At 41.7% G+C, this 20,372-nt stretch overlaps 1 protein-coding gene across 6 annotated transcripts; it reads right to left on the bottom strand.

Moving 5' to 3' along the window:
* Window positions 1-222: 222 nt before the first annotated feature.
* Window positions 223-20,274, bottom strand: LOC308479049 (vitamin D3 hydroxylase-associated protein-like). 6 transcript variants are annotated; one of them, XM_081009409.1, is made up of 17 exons: window positions 19,681-20,274; window positions 17,144-17,410; window positions 15,495-15,608; window positions 14,289-14,432; window positions 13,742-13,875; window positions 12,096-12,302; window positions 10,142-10,182; window positions 9,489-9,613; window positions 8,431-8,556; window positions 7,172-7,269; window positions 6,223-6,322; window positions 5,082-5,125; window positions 4,549-4,588; window positions 3,184-3,292; window positions 2,669-2,814; window positions 726-894; window positions 223-481 (listed from the first exon to the last, which is right to left on the bottom strand). In XM_081009409.1, the coding sequence occupies exons 2-16, from the start codon at window positions 17,351-17,353 to the stop codon at window positions 760-762; spliced, it is 1,773 nt and encodes a 590-aa protein (XP_080865535.1). In that variant the 5' UTR covers window positions 17,354-17,410; window positions 19,681-20,274; the 3' UTR covers window positions 223-481; window positions 726-759. The 6 variants fall into 6 exon arrangements, 4 of the variants coding, with proteins under 4 accessions (XP_080865535.1, XP_080865533.1, XP_080865534.1 ...); XM_081009407.1 differs by having other exon boundaries at window positions 223-894; XM_081009408.1 differs by having other exon boundaries at window positions 223-894; window positions 17,144-17,375.
* Window positions 20,275-20,372: the final 98 nt, after the last annotated feature.

Raw genomic sequence — 20,372 nt, 5'->3', positions numbered from 1 at the left:
CTCAGTGGCCTGCATGTGCCATGAAATGTTGAGAGCAGTTCAGCAACAGTTGAAGAAGAGAGAGAGAAATAGCCAGAAAAAGGAAATGTGAGGGGAAGGAGGGAGGGAGGAACTAGCCTGTTCAAATCCCAGCCAGTTTGTAGAATGACTGAATAACAATAGAAACCATTGTATTGTTGTATAAATTATTAAAACACTGAATAAAAAGTTTCCCAGCATTACTATTTTTCAAACGTATATATTTATTGTTGCAATGAATAAAAAGTGAATTCATTTAAAAACATTCTTGTGTACTGACTTCATAACAGTTTTCTGTATTTTCTCAATTAATAGAGCCTAACATTACAACAATTAGCATGGGAGAGGGCACAAAAAATTGAGGTTTGAAAGGAGTCCTCATGCTCTTAAAGGTTGAGAACCCCTGCTGTGGACAATACTGAGCTAGATGGACTGATGATCTGCCCCAGTATAAGGCGACTTCCTGTGTTCATTTGTAGAGAGAAGGTGATGGTAAAAAGAGAGGGGAAATAATATTAGATACTGGATAAACTTATACCCTGTAAATGAATAGAATACAAAAGCAGTACACAGCTAATCCAATCAGCCTACTACTGATCCCTCTTCAGTCAGTTGCAGAAGGTCAGGAAAAAATGTAATTCAAAGGAAATGCTGGAACCAAATGTATGTTTTCTTGATAGTCAAGATTGCTTCCCTGAAACAACTACCTTCTTTAGAGGCTAATGATCTTCTCTGTTAGGCTCACATGGCTTTCTCTAGTCTCCTTTGGTGGGACAGTATCTCCACCTCTTTCATGAAACGAAGGCATAATTCATCCTGCCATGGTAATGCCACACACTGAACTGCCACAGGGAGCCCCACAGCACCTTTCACAGCCTGCAAGAGATGTTCAAAGAGCAGAGTTACTGGGAATGCTTAGGCTCTGGGTCTCAAACTTTCTAGAGTGATCCACCCTGATCCTGTGCCTGTTTCCTCTGAAGTAAATCCCACTGACTTACTTCCAAGTACGCATGCATAATAAGGCAGAAAACTTAGGATCACAGACCACCCTCTGAAGACAAGCTGGGGTCAATCATCAAGCTTTGCCCATCTATCAAAGGGTAGACTCCTGAGCTCTCTCTCTCTCTCTCTCTCTCTCTCTCTCTCTCTCTCTCTCTCTCTGCTGCCTTGGGGGCTATTGCCCAAAATACATTTTTTTAAAGCTGCTATTGTGTGTCTGCATGGACAGGGAACATCAGGACTGCTCTCTGACATTGAACTGTAGTCAATGTTCAGGGTAAGTTGGGCTGTTAGCCAAATAATTCACCAGTGCTGCTATCCCCTGTCTTTTGCTTGAAGATGGATTCAGACAACCATTTGTGCCCTGATAGTCACTTAATATGCAATGAACAAGTTTTAAGGATTGCATTATTTGCCTAAAAATGTTGTAATTTGACCCCCTTCCTGTTACAAAATGAACACAGTCCTGAATGTTGCCGCTGTTAGACCTGCAACTCTTGTCTCAAGTCTCCTGTCATAAACTCTTCCTTCCTTAAAGAAAGAGGACAGAAGCAGTCAGTTGGGATTAGAGAGATGTTGCTATGATTCTCTATTTCGCATGCACAGTATTTCACCTAAAGCTGAAACAATTTTGCATCAAAACATTATACAGTCGTACCTCGGCTCCCAAACACCTTGGGAGTCGAACATTCTGTCCACCAGGGCTTTTGCAGCTTCCAGTTGGCTGCAGGACCTTCCTGCAGCCAATCAGAAGCCACACTTTGGAAGTCAAACGTTTCGGAAGTCAAACGAACTTCCAGAACGTATTCTGTTCAACTTCCAAGGTACGACTGTATAATGAATGTCCTTTTGTAATTGTTCCTTCTCCAAATATCCTCTGGGTATATACATTTGCCATTTGGCATCATCCTCTGACACCCAATGATTGTGCAGTAGTAATAAACATGTGGCAGTATTTCACAGGTGACATGCGGTACTAGATAGTATTTCAAAGCAACATGTAGCAGTCACCATTTAACAACCGAGGTCCAAACAACATTACCTTAAATGCATGGCCACCCCAAATCCACATCTCCTGTAGCTGTTTAGTTGCAGCAGATGTGGGGCATGTCATCATCATGCTCAGTGTTTCTCCATTTCAATTCCACATCATTGGATGTTGCTTATGAGGGATATGAAAAAGCTGAACATGATGATGGCATTGCATCATTCATGCCCTTATAGCAGTTAGTATTGGACAGTTTTGATAGATGATTTGCAATAGTATTTATTTACTAAATTTATATGTTATATCATCTTAACTCATTTATGCAATAGACAATTTCAGGTGTTGATGTCAAAGTTCGATTCTGAAATCTAATGCCACATTGTGGGATCATACAGTTTGACATAAAAATCCAAGTTTTGAAAGCCACTGAACTTGAAATGTTCAGCTCAGACATCGCTTAAATCCAAACCCCTGTGTTGCAATACAGAATAATCTCCTCATATACAGCCGCAACATGTGGCTAATGAATATAGTAAATGTGTTATTATTAGTAGTAGAATGTCATCCAAAATTTACAATTCATCAGCTTCAAAATAATATATATATATCAGTCCATAGCCAAGAAGTAGTCAATGTATTTGAACCGCTTAAATCCAGACAGACCTCTTTCAGTCTCTTATCCCAGGGGTCACCAAAGTGTCCTCGGTGCTGTCCCAGCTCCTCTTCATCAGCCTCTGTAACGGTAGTGACTGGCACAACTCCAGCAGGAAAGTTCAAAAGATTGTACAGCATGGTATACGAGATGGCAGCTGGAGGAAAAGAATATGCAGAAGAAGCGGTCTGATGGAATCCAAGAAGTAACGACACATACAAAGAAAGAAAACTATCCCCAAGCTACAGCCTGAAGTGGTAACAGGTTAGCCACATTAGTGAAAACGAGGCCCAGTTTACAGACCCATGCCAGAAAATCAGGAATAGCTGCACTGCCTCTGTGCTGCTATTTCTCCATTTGGCTTATAATGGAGAAAGGCAAAAACAGATTCTGGGCCTAACTGCAAGTCCAGTCCTATTTCAGAACTGTCCTATTTCTTGACATATATTCAAGAATCTTCATAATTATTACAAAAGGAAAGAAAAAGTGATTGAAATATACATACTCTGTGAATAATGAGGCTTACCCAATAGTTCTGAGGGATATCTAAGATTAAAGGCAGGTCCCAGAACTGGACAAAGGACAACATCAAGCTTGCTTTTCTTCCACTGGTCAACAAACTTTTTACGATAAGCCTGAATGTGCAGTGCAAGAGCATGTTAGCATTTAGGTGAGCAGTTAGAAAGAGTCTGGAAACTGCAGGGGTTGTTATCTGTTGAGAACAATACTGCCAGCATAATCCACCTTATTTCAAGTGACATTTCTCCAATGCATAGATATATCCATTAAGCTGCATACGATATCTCTATTGAAAGTGAATTAGTTTGCGTGCAGCTGTAAGAGGGAGGTGTCTGTAAGAGTCTCTCAGGTCTTGGGCCTTGGTCATTTAAAATGTTACAGGTCATATTCCCTCCCCAACCCGCTGGGTTGCTAAAGTGCAAATTTAAACCCTGATTAGATGACAAAACTAGTATGTAGGGCTGTGAACCAGATTTGACTGATTTCCGAACCTATTTGGCCCAATTTGCATCCTGCCCAAATTGGGCTGAAGCAGGTGCAAAATACTACCAGTCTGATTGGCTTGTAACAAATTGATTTGTAGAGATGTGTATAGATAGATCTGTAGTAGTAGTAATAATAATTTATTTATACCCCGCCCATCTGGCTGGGTTTCCTCAGCCACTCTGACCGGCTTCCAACAAAATATTAAAATACAATTGTCTGTTAAACATTAAAAACATGTAGCTCAAAACAGTCTCTCAGAAAGCCAGACAGAGTGTCTCCCAAGTGTTGCAATTGTTAATTACAACAACATATAAGGAGAACACAGAGGTGCCAACTTCTCTGGAGGATTGAGAGGACCAGCTTGCCAGGTGGCAAATGAGTGGGACCCCTTCCTCAACTCAGTGTCAGAAGACAAAGCCAGTGTCTGAAGTAGAGCTTTAGGGTTGGCTATGATGTGACCTAGGGGAAGAAAGGTTGCAGGCTGGAAAAGGCAGCAAGCTGAAGGCTGATTTCTGTTTGAATCCAAGGCTGCAGCTATGAGAGGCCCTTTGGGGTGTTAGTGCTGTGAACCCTCCACTGTAGGCTCGAGTTGTATATATGTGAAACTAAACCGTATATCATAAAGACACCCCCTTCTCCACTGTGCCGCATTCCTAAAGGAATGGGTAAGCACACCTGGAGCCCCTGGAATCTTGAACTGCATTAAGATTGGGGAGGCATGCAATAATATATTCACAGAGATATGGGCACTACTCTTAAAACTGGTTGCAACCCTTGGAGTGAAATTCATATAGCACAGTTTCTGTATTAAAACTGATTTCTCAGCCCAGATTAAGCTTTGCTTTTTATTTGTCCTCCCACCACCACCACACACAAAAAATGTTACCATCACTTTGTCATTCAGCTCCCACAGGCAATTCACAGACCTGAAACATGCAAGACATAATAAACAGCTGATAATATTAAAATGACAGAAGACTGTCACTGCAAGATCATAAACATGAGCAAGATCATAAGTACCTAAGACAAGACAAGTTTGAGGCTGACCAAGACATCCTTATTGTGCAGATTATCATTATCCCACATTCTAGAGTATCAAAGTTCTATTTAACATAACGAATGCCTTTTATTTTCAGACCTCACATCCAGCTCCACAGGGTTCCTGATTTTCACAGTGTTATCTGGCAATGTTCATTCCTGGAGTACCACAAGCAAGTGCTGCTGAATCAGAAGTCATACTAGCTCAAGGTTGAACAATATTGATAAGACTTTGAGTTAACTACAGCAGCAGGAAATCTAGCTCAGAAGGAGGTTGGCGAAATCAACCTCCACACCCCCCATCTTATGTAAGGCACCATCCCTTACATCTTGTGCAGGCCTCATTTATGTATGTTTGTCAGAATCTATTGCACCTCTTACCTTACTCCACACAGTGCATTGAGATGGCTGGCCAGTCTTGGAAACTAGAATGTAAACAAAACTGGATCCATTAGGACTAGTAGATTTCCCCCCGATTTTATATATATATATATATATATATATATATATATATATATATATATATGTTGGGGGGGAATCCCAAAAGTAATATCTCTAATCTTGGAAGCTGATGACAGTATAAATCTTTCTTTCTGGATCAACTTTACTATATGCAAATATACTAGCCAGAGGTTACTCTTGCTCTTGGGCCATTGCAGTCCCGTCTACCAGCGCTACAGATTTCTATAGGCTATCTGGCTCCAACAGCAGGTCTATCACCTCCTAAACTAAGCATGATGGAGGATAGAACTAGCGGTATCTGGCCTGGGATGAACAAACCAAGTGTCCACCTGGACTTCCCTTCAGTTGGAACAGAGTCTTAACAGCCAGTTACTTGGTAGATCTGCTATTCTTATTTCTTTCCCAGCTGCTAAATTCTTCATTCATCCTGTGTATTAGATTGACAAATCTGCTATCTTTCTTTACTTGTGCCTACCATCAGAACCTCTGTCCCTCTAGTTTTACAATATTTCCCACCCCTCAATACCACCATGTCCTGAACTACAGTGATAAGAGTTGGCACGGTGATTGTTCCAGATAATAATGGAAGAAAATAATTAGTTATTTTTAATAATAATTTAATTATTAATACAAAATTTATTTACAAAAGGAAATAACCACCTAAAAGTGAATAACCTCCTAAACCAGGCCTTTGGTCCTCCAGATGTTGCTGAACCACAACTCCCATCATTCCTAGCTATTGACCATGGTTACTAAGGGTGATGGGAATTGTAGGTCAGTAACAACTGGTGGGCTAAAGTTTTCCCACTTTCAATCTAAGTAAAATGGTCGGGCCCTACAATATCTCAGAATACATCAACTCTAAATAGCTTCTGTGATACCTCTAGTGGAAGAAATGCACATAAATGACACACCCATTGTAGCTCATTTCTCATTTTACACACAACATTTTATAATAGGAATATTGTTCAAAAATGTTGTTCTTAAACTTCTCTCTGGAGCAGCAGCAGCAGCACGAGATTAGTAATATAAATGAAACCTAAAGAGGTCCAAGACTCACCCAGGGTTTGACAAACTTGGCCAAAACTTTCCTCACCAATTTTGGGATTCTAAGATGAGCCACTTGGGGTTTCAAGCATGGGTCAACCATATCTCTTTCACTGGAAGGCAACAGAGGAAGAAGGTGAGATAGGGCAATCCAGTCCTCTTTTACACAGAAAACATTGATTTCTCACAAAAATGTACTGCAGCATGATGATGATGAAAATAATAATAATAATAATAATAATAATAATAATAATAATAATATATTCATACCCTGCCCACTCTGGACGTCTCCCAACAGAATGTTAAAAGCACGATAAAGCATCAAACATTAAAAACTTCCCTAAACAGGGCTGCCTTCAGATGTCTTCTAAAAGTCAGATAGCTGTTTGATTAACATACAAAATTTGCTCTCCTGGGATGTAGTGACTATAGCCATTCAGTTAGATGGCTTTAAAGGGGGGTTAGACAGATTCATGGAGGACTGGACTATCAAGTTGCTACTAGTCCAGATGGTTAAATGCAACTTCCACATTCAGAGACAAAATACAACTTGCTGAGGAACAGTGGAAGTGGGATATCACCCTCATGTTCTTCATTTGGGCTACCCAGAGGCATTTGGCCGGTTCCTGTGAAAACAGAATGATGGGCTTGATGACCCTTTAATCTGATCTGACAGGATATCTCAAAGAAGTTTCCCATGCTAAGAATGCAGTATTAATTGGCAAGTCCCTTTCCACAGTACTGTTGAACAGTGAACTAATTTGACTCCTTCAGAGTTTGACTCTGAAGGTTGAGACGTACTATGTGGCAGGAAGTGACATCATTGGCTGCTCCACCCTCAGGCAGCAAAATGTCTTGAACCAGCCATGCTTTGAATACCTGGACAGCATTATTTGATTAGGGTTCTTGTCCTCCTCTTTGCTCTTCTCTTGTAGTGCCTTTTAAGAGTCACGGTTACTTACAACATAGCCAACAGAGTTGAGCCTCCATCAGCAAAAAGGCCTTTGATATAAAGTTCATCTATGGCATAGTCCACTGAAGGTGGGGTGAAGGGAACGAGCTGCAAAAAAAGGGTTGGTCATTGAGTAAGTATCAGGTGCCAATTCATTGACTCAAAGTCTTCTTTCACAAGCACATCCCAACTTTCTGCTCCAGAATGCAGACACACGCACAGAACATCTTTCCTTCCCAAGACATACAAGATACAGGAGCCTATGACCCAAATTCGTAGTGTGCAGTCCACCTCCACCACCTTCCCCTGCCACTAAGGGTGGAGCTTGATAGAGCTGTAGAAGACTATGCATGGTGTGAAGAAAGTGGTAGAGAAAAGTGTTTCTTCCTCTCTCCTAAATCTAGAACCCATGCGTGTCCAATGAAGCTGAATGTTGGAAGAGTCAGGACGGACAAATGAAAGTACTTATTCGCACAGGGCATATTTAAACTATGGAATTATCTTCCACAGGAGGCAGTGTTGGCCACCATCTTGGATTAGACAAATTCATGGATAATAAGGCTATGAATGGCAACCAGCCATGAATTCCCTATGTTCTCCCTCCACTGTCGAGGCAGTGTGCTTCTGAATACTGGTTTCTGGGAGTTGCAAGTGGGGAGGATGTTCTTGTGCTTGGGTCCTGCATGTGGGCTTCCTATAAGCAACTGGTTAGGCCCTGTGAGAACAGGATGATGACTTGGTTGGAGGACTGCACTGCAAGATTCAGAGAAGTGCGAATTTCAAGGATGGCTGTGTTTCTGTTCATGTATTGCTACAGAATTAGCTAAGTCCACCTATAAATAAATGCAAACTGAATTCCTTCCTTCCCCCTGACCTTAGGGTGACAATGCAATTACATTAAATGTCTTTTATTTCTTTTGGTCTTTCTTTCTCAATTAGCTATCCAAGTATGTGTGCAGTTAGGACTTGTACTGTAGAGAGCCAGAAGGGAATTAATTACCTCTAAAACGGCAATTTACCCCAAAATGGAAGGCACCGTGAAGCTGACAAAGACCTTTTTTAGATTTTTCCAAAGTACCAACTTCCAATAAAACTGTATTCTGCAGGCTGAGTATTCTGTCCTCAGCGCTTAACAACAGCCATTTATAGACTGCTCCCAGAACTGGACTGAATGTGCTGTGTAAGTAGAGCCAACCGTCTTGCAATTAACTTTCTTTGTACTTGGCTACATAGATAAATGCAAAGGGCAACAGTCCCAAAGGTACACACCGTATGGCCGGCTTCTTGGAGAAGCTTCTTGGTTTCATGCACAGCCCGCCTCATACAGGGAGGGAGCAAAAAATAGCCATCAGTGTCATAATAGCCAATCCGAAGTGGCATGGAACTAGAGTATACCTAGAAGAGAAGAGAGAGAACCTTCGGGTAATATCATCAATGGATGGATAGATTTGGAATCAATTTGTGGAAATCAGAATTGCTTTCATACTGTGCATTGAACTAGATATCTCAAAGATTACAGAGCTGCTACCAAAACCAGCAGTCGCATAAACAGTTAAACTAGAGCACTAGAGTAGAGTGTTGGTTTGGGATTGGGGAGATTCAGAATAGTCATGAAGCCATGAACCTTATTGGGTTATCATGGGCTACTCACCATTTTTCAGCCCAGGAATGGGGAACCCTTTTCATCCTAATGTCACATTTCCTTCTGGGAAATCTTCTGAGGGCCACATACCAATGGTGTACAGAGCCAGAGTCAAAAGTGGGAGGAGCAACTAATGTGAACAACAATGTCTGTACGCAGCAGAGTAGTTTCTACAAACACTCACACACCTCTCTCTATGCTTTATCCCAACAAGCAGTAAGTATTCTCAGAGTTCAAGGACACAAAAACCAAACCCTTAAATGTTATCAGGAACTGAAATTTAAAGCAGAGCATATACTTTAAATTGAAAGTTGTTATATAAAATTGCTTGGGCTTGCTTAACACTCATGGGCAAAGCTCCATTATTTGTTCAATGTATGAAAGAGCAGGATAATAATGCTATATTATGGAGCTGTTTACTTTCAGTGTATGGAGAAGTTTTGGAGCAAAAGAGCAAAGCGGGGAATCAAGTTAATGTAGAATGAGTAAAATTAATAGTAGGGAAAGGGGGAGACAGTTCCTAAGGCAACATGGGTTGCTACCAAGGCACTCTCTGCAATGACTCTGGCAACGGCTACCAAATTCAGGAGCAGTGTTTACAGATACAGGAGCAATGGGGTTCTCTAAAATATCACCCAAAACATTCCCAGACACTGAACAATTCACAATGTAATCTTTTATGTACCTCTTCATTGAAAAACACAGGCGGAACGAAGGGGTCCAGCTGGAACATGTCGTCACATAAGAGAGCCTTCATGCACAGAGCTAGACTTTCCACATCCCTTGCCATTGGGCCCACTGTTCCTGGAACTTCAATTGACAAGAGAAGGTGAACATGGTTGCACATCATGCACAACCCATAGGATATGGGGTTGTCAGATATGGAATGATGGCCATCTAACAGAATGACAGAAGTGCATTTTAATCCCTAAACATTTTTTTGTAAAGTTTGCATTTTTTAAAGGCAAAGGGTGAATGAATGAGTGAACATACAACTGCACCAAATAAATGGGTGAAGAACCCAACTAAAGTATGGTGGGGAGAGAAAGTGGGAGCAGGTTCCACTTTTAACTTGCTAGTCAAAAACAATATAAGTTTCAAGCTGAAATGATACCTGGGCCAGACATTGTTTAAATTTTACCCAACATTCATCACTTTGTGGAGATCATATCCTCACCCCACCAATGTGGTTGAAAGGTGTCTTTCAATTACACATTCAATCACCGCAGCCACCCAATAATCATTCTGCCACAGCACATACATGCACTTTTTGCATTCAATCAAAAGTGATCCTTCAGACCTTTCTGAATTTGGATAGAAAAGGAAGAGGTCGTTTACCTGTGAGTATTCCATCAATGGGGCCCCTTACTCCTAAATTGCTGTAGAACAGAGAAATGTCAGAACATGCAGCTGGTAAAAAAGTAAATCTGATACATGGACAATTCTGCTGCCACCAGAACTACTGCCAGCTTCTTGGAGGATGGCCACCCAAACAACACATTATGTTCAATGCATGCTACTTATGTTCAATGGCTACATTTGTTGAAAGAAAAGCATTTGTGGAGCCCTAAGCCATATCAAGGCCCTGCCTTGGTTTCCTGTCGAAAATTGCCCCCAGCTATTTGCCCCAAAGGTGCTATTTACCAGACGTGAAAGCAATGCCATAAACCAACTTTCCCCATGCTGGTGCCTTCCAGATGTTTTGGACTATAAATAACTCTCATGACCTAATGAAACCATCCGAGGTTTTATTCTGTGGTTAGTTGTGACAAGAAAGATACAAGAATAATAATGAAACAGAACCTAACCTCTTCAATGGGAAAAAAATGAAATCAGTTCACTATCACTGAATCAGATAGATTTCCCCAATTATTAATTGAATTTATATCTTGCCCTTCCTTCTGAAAGAATGGATATACACAATAATTTATCAGAAGCAGTTTTATTAGCAGCAAATTTATGCAAAGAATGGAAAATTGTCTTTATGTAGGCTGCTGAGTCAATTAGTTCACACTCAGAAAGGCGAAATCAATGTCCATTTGCCGAGCTTCCCCAGCTGCATAAATGGGGTGCTACCGTGGGTGTGTGTTTAGTTTTTTAATATATCTGCTGGGTTGTTGTTGTTGTTGCACTTTTAACTGGTTTTAAGCTTTTTTTAATTGTGCATCACCTTGAGATGCTTGTGTGTAAGGTGATTAATAATAATGAACAACAACAACAATTATACTAAAAGCTTAACTATGCACAATAAATATTTTTAAAAGGGAAAGGATTTATGGGATTTGAGAGAGGCTGGCATGTCTGATGAGTATTGCAATCAGCATAATATTCACATGCATTTGCTATGCTAAAACCACACCAGATGGAAATGGGAGTAATTTTATGGCTTTAAACCATGCTTAACCAGGATTCCTGGCTTAGCATGGCATCCGAATCAGGGATAATTATGTGTTTTGCTTACACAAACCACAACAGGTAAGCCAAAACACACCTTAGCTTAACATCAAAGTTTGTTTGGAAGGAAAAATCCTATAACCCCCAGTTTGGACATAACACACCTTATTAAGTTAGATATTATGTTGCAAACAGTCTAAAGAATTTGTGAATATAGCCATGTATACTGTTAGTCCTGCTATTGTTTAATGTAATCAATATAATTTGTGGGAATGGGAGAAGGATGAGTGACGTTTTGGAAAGATGGTTCTGCAAGGTTACCAGAATCAGGAAAAGCAAGTTTCAATGTCTAATAGTGATAAAGAAGAGATTGTTTAACATTAGATTAAAGGAAATCCACATTCCTTGGGAGATAAGGCTGCACATGCCAATTTGCTTAGACCCTCAGAGCACCAGGATGAGAACAGAGATTATGATCTTTGAGTTCTGTAGCCAGAAAAGGCTTTGCATTTAGATGGGGGTCTGAGAGATGTAAGGATCTTGCAATCTCAAAAATTTTCCATGTCAATCTTGCAACACAGATCATATCTACAATTAAGACTGCACCACATAATCAAAAGATCACTGCAACTGCCCAAGAAAGGTTCACCATGGTCCAGCTCCACCAACTCTTGAGCCATCTTCAAGTTCACAGTAAATATTAACTATGGTTTACCATGATTTTTAAACTGTGCCATCAAGCAGATCACTCCCCTAAGAAGTTCGAGAGCTACTCAGGAAGTCATTCATCATATTTCCCAATGAGGTCTCCAATATTTATATTATGAGAGAGAATTTTCATGCTTCATAGCAACAAATGCCATTCATTTGCACAGTAGGTGATATTTTCAGTACATACCTCAGCCTGCCTGCTGTTGGCTTCAGCCCACAAAGACCACAGAAGCTGGAGGGTAGACGGATACTTCCACCCAAATCTGATCCAAATCCCAGGATGGACCCTCCTGCAGCTATTAGGGCACCTTCCCCTCCAGATGATCCACCAGGGCCTCTCTTATGATCACGAGGATTCACTGTCTGGCCAAAAATAGAGTTGCTGCAGTCATAGCTACAGGACGGTAGAAATACAGCAGTTACCCATTTGTTTGTTAGAAGGCAATCAATGCACTTGCTAAAAATAAATGTCTGTTGAACTCACAATGGAACTGCAGATAAGTAGCATACAAAATACTAACACCCTGTATTGGACATGTGCCATCAACCAGACTATAATGGGCTGAAAACAGAGGCCAGGTACAAGCAGCTATATCTTGGCAACAAGTTTAGGCAGGCCTGGCCCACTGATGAGGCAGGGTGAGGCACTCACCTTAAGCCTCAGAAGCCTCAAATGGCAAAATAGGATATACCTATTTTTTTAATGCCCAAGCAACAGAACTGTGGTACTGACCATATTTGAAAGAGCAAAAATACTCATAATACTAATTTAGCCTGGAATTTCAAAGAATGTATTCCTTTGTAGAGCTACATTTCAAAATAGGCTATCAGGGCTGTTACCCAGGTACTAGAATGGTTGACAGATCCAAATAACAGCAGACTTCTGTATTTGTAAAGATAGTGGAATTGCCATTATAGGTTGTATTCAACTAACTTTTACTGAGAAGAGGAGACACATGGAAATTAAGGAACCTAAATTAGTCATGGTCATTAACCTCAATGGGTCTACTCTGAGTAAAAGTTAGTTAAATGCAACCCATGTGTCTTTCTTCCCTAGAGGCCTCAGTGCAACCTGATACCTGATTAGCACTCAATGCAGCTTCATCTGAATATGTCTGTTGCCCTGCTGCATCTTAAGATCCTTCAACCCACATCCCTCTCACCTATGCTAGATACAGAGCCAAAGGCTTGTCCCTGTTTTACAACATCATCACCATCATCAATTTATTTATTTAATTTCTATACTGCCCTATACCTGAAGGTCTCAGGGCAGTTCACATAAAATAACAAATACATAAAATCAAAACAAAAACAACAACCCAATTTAAAAAACCCCAAGCATTGTTACTATCTACACTTTCTGTGTCAAAGATGACTGCAAACTCCTGGAGGAACAAAACAAACACAGCTTCGCCATCTGGAAAGATGGTCACGTTACACCTGGTGGCCAAAACCAAATCATTGGCATTGTCCAATCTTGCTAATCTTCTCCTTCTCCTTTAAAAAGCTACCATTTCCAGAAGTCTTCCAGCTGCTTGCCACCCAGAGCAGGCAGCACTGTGGGACTTTCTAGGGAACAATGGGAGTTAATGATGTTCCATCACTCTTGGAGGGAATTGAACGGCCAACCTGGTGCCCACAGTGTTCACATGGTGCATATCAAGCTATCTCATACCCATCACTGGTGATGAATAATGTGCCTCAGGATCTGACATTTTGAGTCAATGCAAAACTTTTACATGTATGATTTCCTTTTGTTAAAAAGTCAGAGTGAATTGATTCAGTACACAAGGTTGACTTGCACCAGTACACAAAAAAGCATACGCAACTTACTTCAATAAGGATTGCGGGACATTGGTGATTACAAATGGATTTGCTCCTTGTCTTTTTAACACCTCAACCAGCACACTGTCCTCTTCTGCCAAGGCACCAAGTGACTGAACAAGGCCACATGTTGATAAATGACCCTAGAAGCAAAGGAGTTGTTAAATGCCTGGGTGGTTGTGGCTGTTTTTCAAATTATTAGAGAAACAGTTCTAAAACAAAACTCTGAACTAGGTCTGTATTTTGATAACTATCCAACATCGTACCCTGCTTACGGGCATTTTCTGCTAGGTATTCTAACAAAGAATTCTGTGCAAATTGAAAGCATTCTTAATAATAGCACACTTTGCACTGCCATCTCAGTATACGCTGTAATATCAAATAGCTGAACGGTCAACAGTTTTTTGTTGTGCTCTGTTTTGAAGTTCTAACCATAATCTTACAAAGCTTTCTTATATGAATCCCAGATTTGCTGCCCTAGGCGTTTAGTAGTCCTACTTTGGTCCATCTGCACCCAACTCTAGATAACCATTGTGACTCAGAGAAATGGAATCACCTTATATGCAATGTGATCCTTGATACTGACAGGCACACCATACAGCAAGCCCCTTTCCTTCTGTTTCTTCAGCTCCTGGAGATGTTGCTCACATTCTGGAATAAAATGGCGCATGCAGTTCACCTCCTGGTGAACTGCCAAAGCCTTTTCAGTGAAAAGCAAGGGAAACAAGGTGGAGAATGAATTAGTAATAGATATGTGTTCCTTTGATGCAGTGTTTTGCATTCTGCAGATATCAAAATCCAAATGAACTTCTCTGCTACATCAGCCCTAAGCAAAACTAGGAGTGCAGGGGAAGCCAGACATTCCAACCAAGATACCTTTGGCGGGGCTGGGGACGTAGTGTGTCTGTCGCCACACAAAAGCTTACTAGCCTGGAAGAAGCAATAGATTCTTACAAATGAGCTACTGCATACTCTGATTCTACAAGAATGTATCCAACAACAGATTACCACTATTAATATTAAAATACTGAATCCTACACAGGACCGGCTCTACCATTAGGCAGAGTGAGGCAGCAGCCTTGGACAGCAGATGACAGAAGATGGGGAGTGACACCAAGGATTCAAAACAGAGCTGGGTATGTCATGTGGCCTGCCTCATCCACTCTAAGCTACCTTGCAGCCTTTAGGAATAGTGGAGAAAGCTGTCCCGTGAGTGGTGTAACTAAGGTTCAGCTACCGGTCCAGTTAGCTTCTGTATATGGAATTTGAGAGGGAAGAGGAAAGTGCCATTCTTTCCTCAACCTCAGGCACCAAACTGTCTTGGACTGGCCCTGATCATACGCTTGTTGCTCCCACAACCCCCAACTTACTGAAGAGTAATGGATCTTAACTGTGGGAAATCCAGCGAGAGAGAGAGAGAAAGTGATCATGATCTGGTAAAACTATGCTTTAGACCTGAAAGTGCAGACTGAGACACCCAAGAGCCCAAGACCTAAACAAGTATTCCTAATTGTAAGAGGTGGTGTTGGGAATTTCAACTAAATTAGGAAAAACAGGTTTGTGCAAATTTACTGAAATAATTCTGATTGCATAGTGCAGGGTTATGTCCAAATATTTTGGCTACTGTGAATATGGGCATTTTTGTCCTAGAGGGACCTATTAAATAAACTATGTATTGATTTATCTGAAAATATTTCTATACTGCCAAATACATTTTAAAAGTATCAAGATGGTGAAGAACACAACGTATCATTCTTCTCACCTTTTCCATGTAAGTGTAAAGGACGCTTTCTGGAGACAAGGACCCTTCCTTCAGCTTCTCCACTAGCTCTGCCAGAGGCAGAGAAAGGACATGAGCGGCTTGTACCCCAGGATTCTGTGGAGACAGCATACCACATGGCAATTCTCATGGACTATGTGAAGAGGGGATGGGGAGCTGAGCCCTGGGGCCTCTCTATCCAGCCCTCAGAACTCACCTCCTCCTTAGGCCACACCCCTCTCCCAAGGCCACACCCCTCACTGGCACTGAGCAGCAGTCTCCTCAAGTGCTCTTGCATGGCACTCATCTGTGCTTGAACTTTGACAATGACTTCTGCATGCCTGCCTGGATAAAGACTGGAGAGATGTCGGGGGAGTGGGGTATACACACTTTTGATGTTTTGCATAGCTGGAGTGCAACCTACTGTAAAAAAGGCAGGAATCATATCCCTTGCTTTGTCTGCTCCCCAACTGCTTCTCCCCGCCTATCTTGGGCATGTTGTCTTTGGAAGGTTGCCCTCTAGGGCAGTGTTTCTCAAACTTTTTCTGACCGTGGCCCCCTTCCAACCTTATTTCTTTCCTCCCCTGTCCTACTAGTAGAAAGGTAGCTATTTTGTTTGTAAACAGAACATGTTTTATTTATAATTTTTATAATTATATAACATATAATTTCACCTGTGGCCCCCTTGGAATATCCTGGGGGGCAGTGCCAGATTTACGTATAAGCTAAACAAGCTATAGCTTAGGGCCCCACTCTCTTGGAGGGTCCCCCAAAAAAATTTAAGGAAAAAAACCAGATGTACATTTCCAAAATATAAGATTAAAAACAAATAAAATACAACCTACATACAGCAACAGTGTTTTATGTTGTGTAGGCTCCTATGATGTAAGTAATGGGGCCCGCCTGCTCGCCAAAATATCACTGGTTTGCTCATTTCTATATATAGGGTGCCTACGTTCTGCATGGACTGGTTGCATGGCAACATGTGCAAATGGCTTTAGATACCTATTAGGTCCATAAATTACAATGCAGTGGTACCTCGGGTTAAGTACTTAATTCGTTCCGGAGGTCCGTACTTAACCTGAAACTGTTCTTAACCTGATGCACCACTTTAGCTAATGGGGCCTCCTGCTGCTGCCGTGCCGCCGGAGCACGATTTCTGTTCTCATCCTGAAGCAAAGTTCTTACCCTGAAGCACTATTTCTGGGTTAGCGGAGTCTGTAACCTGAAGCGTATGTAACCCAAGGTACCACTGTATAGTATATATTCAACACAAAAAACACTGACAATTTGTTGTTGACAAAGGACAGCTGGACCAGTAGCTATGGGCCTCATCAAACTTAAATCCGGCCCTGCTAGGGGGTCCCAAGGGGCCATATCCCCTCCCCCCAGTTGAGAAACACTGCTCTAGGGAATGAAGTCTTTGGGCTAATAAGAGTTGCCCACTCCTTCTGTAGAGTTTTGTTAATGTCAAACATTTACCAGGCTTTCTATTTTAGTTGTTCCCAGATGACAACAATCAAAATCTGATCATACTAAAAATGTGATTGTTCACTGAAATTCTTTTCTTTGTCAAACAATTATTCCAACCTATGTCACTATAACAGAAGTCTACGGTGGGAATATCACACACATATCCAAGAGATGTATACCTGCTGTTTAAACTCCTGAACAACTTTTTCCATTTGACCCAAGCCATGGTCTCTCTTCCTTCTTGCCTCTTGTATTTGTTTTTTGATCCTATTCTGGCCCATCCATTTGAATGCCATGAAAGCTGCAGCTGTGCTGCTGGTCAGAGCAAGGACAATGTGAAGGTCAATCTTAACCTGAGGCCATGACTGCTTCAACCATTCGTGGATCATAGTGGAAGCACTCTGCAACTTTCTGGAATCAAATCAGCAGACAGTATTTGGGGGGTTCTGAAAAGACAGCACAAAAATAACATGAAGGCCAAATAATTCCATCAAGCTACCCTATATGCACTGTTCTCCACTAGCTGCAGTTAATTTCATATGTCCCAAAATGCACAGGAACACATTTACAGCCTTCACCTCAAGTGAATGCTGACAATAAACTTGGGGAGCAGGACTGGCCCAAGACATTTTCCTCCCTGAGGCAAAGGACAATATGATACCCCACCCCCCACCAATTCCATGTACAGAAGCCAACTGCACCAGCAGTCAAACCCTACAGTTCTTTCAGTAGAGCATGAGACTTTCAACCTCAGGGTCGTAAGTTTAAGCCCTATGTCGGGCAATTCTATGATTCAAAACTGATGATAGCACAGTGGTGGACTTTGGGTTTTGAAATTTCAGTGACACCCTGTGCGATGCCAAAATTCGGCACACACACCTGTCCTGCCTCTCGCCTTCTGTTCTAATTACAGATAGGTAGCCGTGTTGGTCTGCCATAGTCAAAATAAAAAAAATCCTTCCAGTAGCACCTTTAAGACCAACTAACTTAGTTGGTCTTAAAGGTGCTACTGGAAGGATTTTTTTAATTTTGACTTCTGTTCTAAGTCATTGCTGAAGCACCCCTGTGGCGCACTCTCGGCTCGGCTCTCAGTGTGGGTGAAACAGTCATCCTCCCCTAAACCATAGCTGTCAACCTTCCCCCCTTTTTTGCGGGAAATTCCCTTATTCCAACGCCGTTTCCCGCTGCTTCCTGCTGCCATCACAGATTGTTAGATATCCCGTAGACTGTCCCCGGGACAGGTGAGGCTGCTGATCCCTTATTTTCGAGGCTGCTGATCCCTTATTTTCAAATCTGAAAGTTGATAGCTATGCCCTAAACCTGCCTCTGGATGGAGCTGAATCCTCCTTTGCACCTGAGACAGCAAGCAAGATTAGATGTCTCAGGACAAGCCATGTGGCAACAGAAGGAAATGGCTGGGGAATTCAAGAATGGCTGCAGGCTGCCGCTGCCCTGCTAGCCTCTGCTGCTGATGGACACCTCACTTTGCCTAATGCCCTACTTGGAAGTATGAACTTCAGGTGTGATACTGTGTGGCTGAATGCAACAATAAGCATGTTTCTTCCTTCTTCCCACCTCTCTCTCCCTTTTGCCTCAAACACACACATTATAAGCATATTTCATATGCTCAACCTATGCTATTTAGGTGAAATGTAATGAATTTTTTAAAAAAAAAATTCTAAATAAGCAATTTTAAAAATAAAAGCAAATGCTTCATTTGGGTTAGAGTTCCACATAGGGATAGGGGGGAAACATGTTTTTCTACATTTTAAGTAGATAGATAAGGATGGAGACAGTTTAACTCTCCCCTGGAGGCCCTCTGGAAAGATTCTCAGATAGCCTTTTCAGTAACTAATCCCTCCTTTCAGTGGAACAAGCCAAGGACTCTGAATACAGAGTGCTTGACACTGTCCCACAATTTCCCTGCCAATATCACCTACGAATTGTAAAGTGGACACAACTAAGGCAGGCTCACCAAATACATACAGAATTAGGTGCTTTCTCCTCAGTAAAATGTTATGGAGTTAATTACTACATCTGCCGATTTAATAAAAGCAGGATTTTAATCCATTTAAAAAATAAATAGATCTAGCTTTCCTGCTTGGATAGAGCAAAGTTGAGGACCCTGTGGCCCTCCCAATGTTGCTGGGCTGCAACGCCCACTATACCATTCTGAGGCTGATGGGAGATGGAGTCCAACAACATGTGGAAGACTGCAGGGTCCCTATCCTGGAATAGTGAAGTCATCCAGTTTCTACCTCCTGACGAGCTCTGGACACATATGGGCAGAGTTGGACATATATACATACATTGTCAGCAGCCTATGCACACACAGAGAGAAAGATCCCAGCATGTGCACATTGAAACAGCACAACAACCTTGGTCAAGCATCTGCTATACATGCAGTAGATTTGACATTAAATCTTTAGCAATTCCAGATTGGTTCTAAAATCCCAGAGAGTCACTGCCAATCAATATACTGGACCAATGATCTCTCTCAGTATAAGGGAGTTTCCTATGGACTCCTGGAGACACTGTACTACCTTCCTTCTTCCTCTGACTATACCCTCCCTTTTCCTTGTATAAATGTGTATCAAGTAGATGCGCTTTCCAGACTCTTGCCCAAATGCACAACCACGTAAGTCAAATCCTTAAATCTCACTTTGTCTGTCTCACGCTCTCTAATTTTCTTCCCTTACAAAAAAGCCACACTTACCTTCTCCTCTAATCTTCTTCTCTTCCTTTGAAGCTAAGGAATTGCCCAAGCTGTTCAGCATTTGGAGTGGGTGGCTCCAGGGAATGCAGCCAATGGGGTAGGGGTTCAGCAAGTGATCTTTTTCCTTCTCCAGGAAGCACTACATGTGTGTTTGTTTCAATCAACTCTTATAGCGGAAATCCAGTAATTTGATTCATGAGGAATTACAGTGCAAGGTTCGTGTTGTTTGACACAGGCTCAGAATAGTTCTGGGGCTACTCACATAGTACAGCCTTCCAGCCTACAGGATCACCATTTCTAACAACAACATAAGGTAGGAGGAATTCAACGACTGAAGCTTTCCCAGTTCAGAGATGCAGTAAGAGGGAAACAACCATATGCGGCATTTCTGCCTGTTGACGGGGGGACAGGGGGGACGGGACCAAGCCTTAATAGCCTACCACTCCCCAAAGCAGGAATTAGCCCTTGCAGTGTATGTCAGGATTGGGGTTTTTTTTAAGGAACTCTGATTTGATCTGTTATATATTAAGAATCCATTTGCCATTGGGTCAGCAAATATGCTCCAGTGAGCTGTGACAGAAGTGGGATGGGAAGGTATCCAAGAGGGTGATAGCAAATTGGAGAGGTATAGTCTGAAATTTTATGCTGTACTTGTATTTGTTTGGTCATTCATTGTTATGGTAAGATGGGAG

The sequence above is a fragment of the Podarcis pityusensis genome (genome assembly GCF_964106645.2).
Source record: "Podarcis pityusensis genome assembly, chromosome: 6".
Classification (NCBI taxonomy): Eukaryota; Metazoa; Chordata; class Lepidosauria; order Squamata; family Lacertidae; genus Podarcis; species Podarcis pityusensis.
This window is presented reverse-complemented; position numbering and strand designations above follow the sequence as displayed.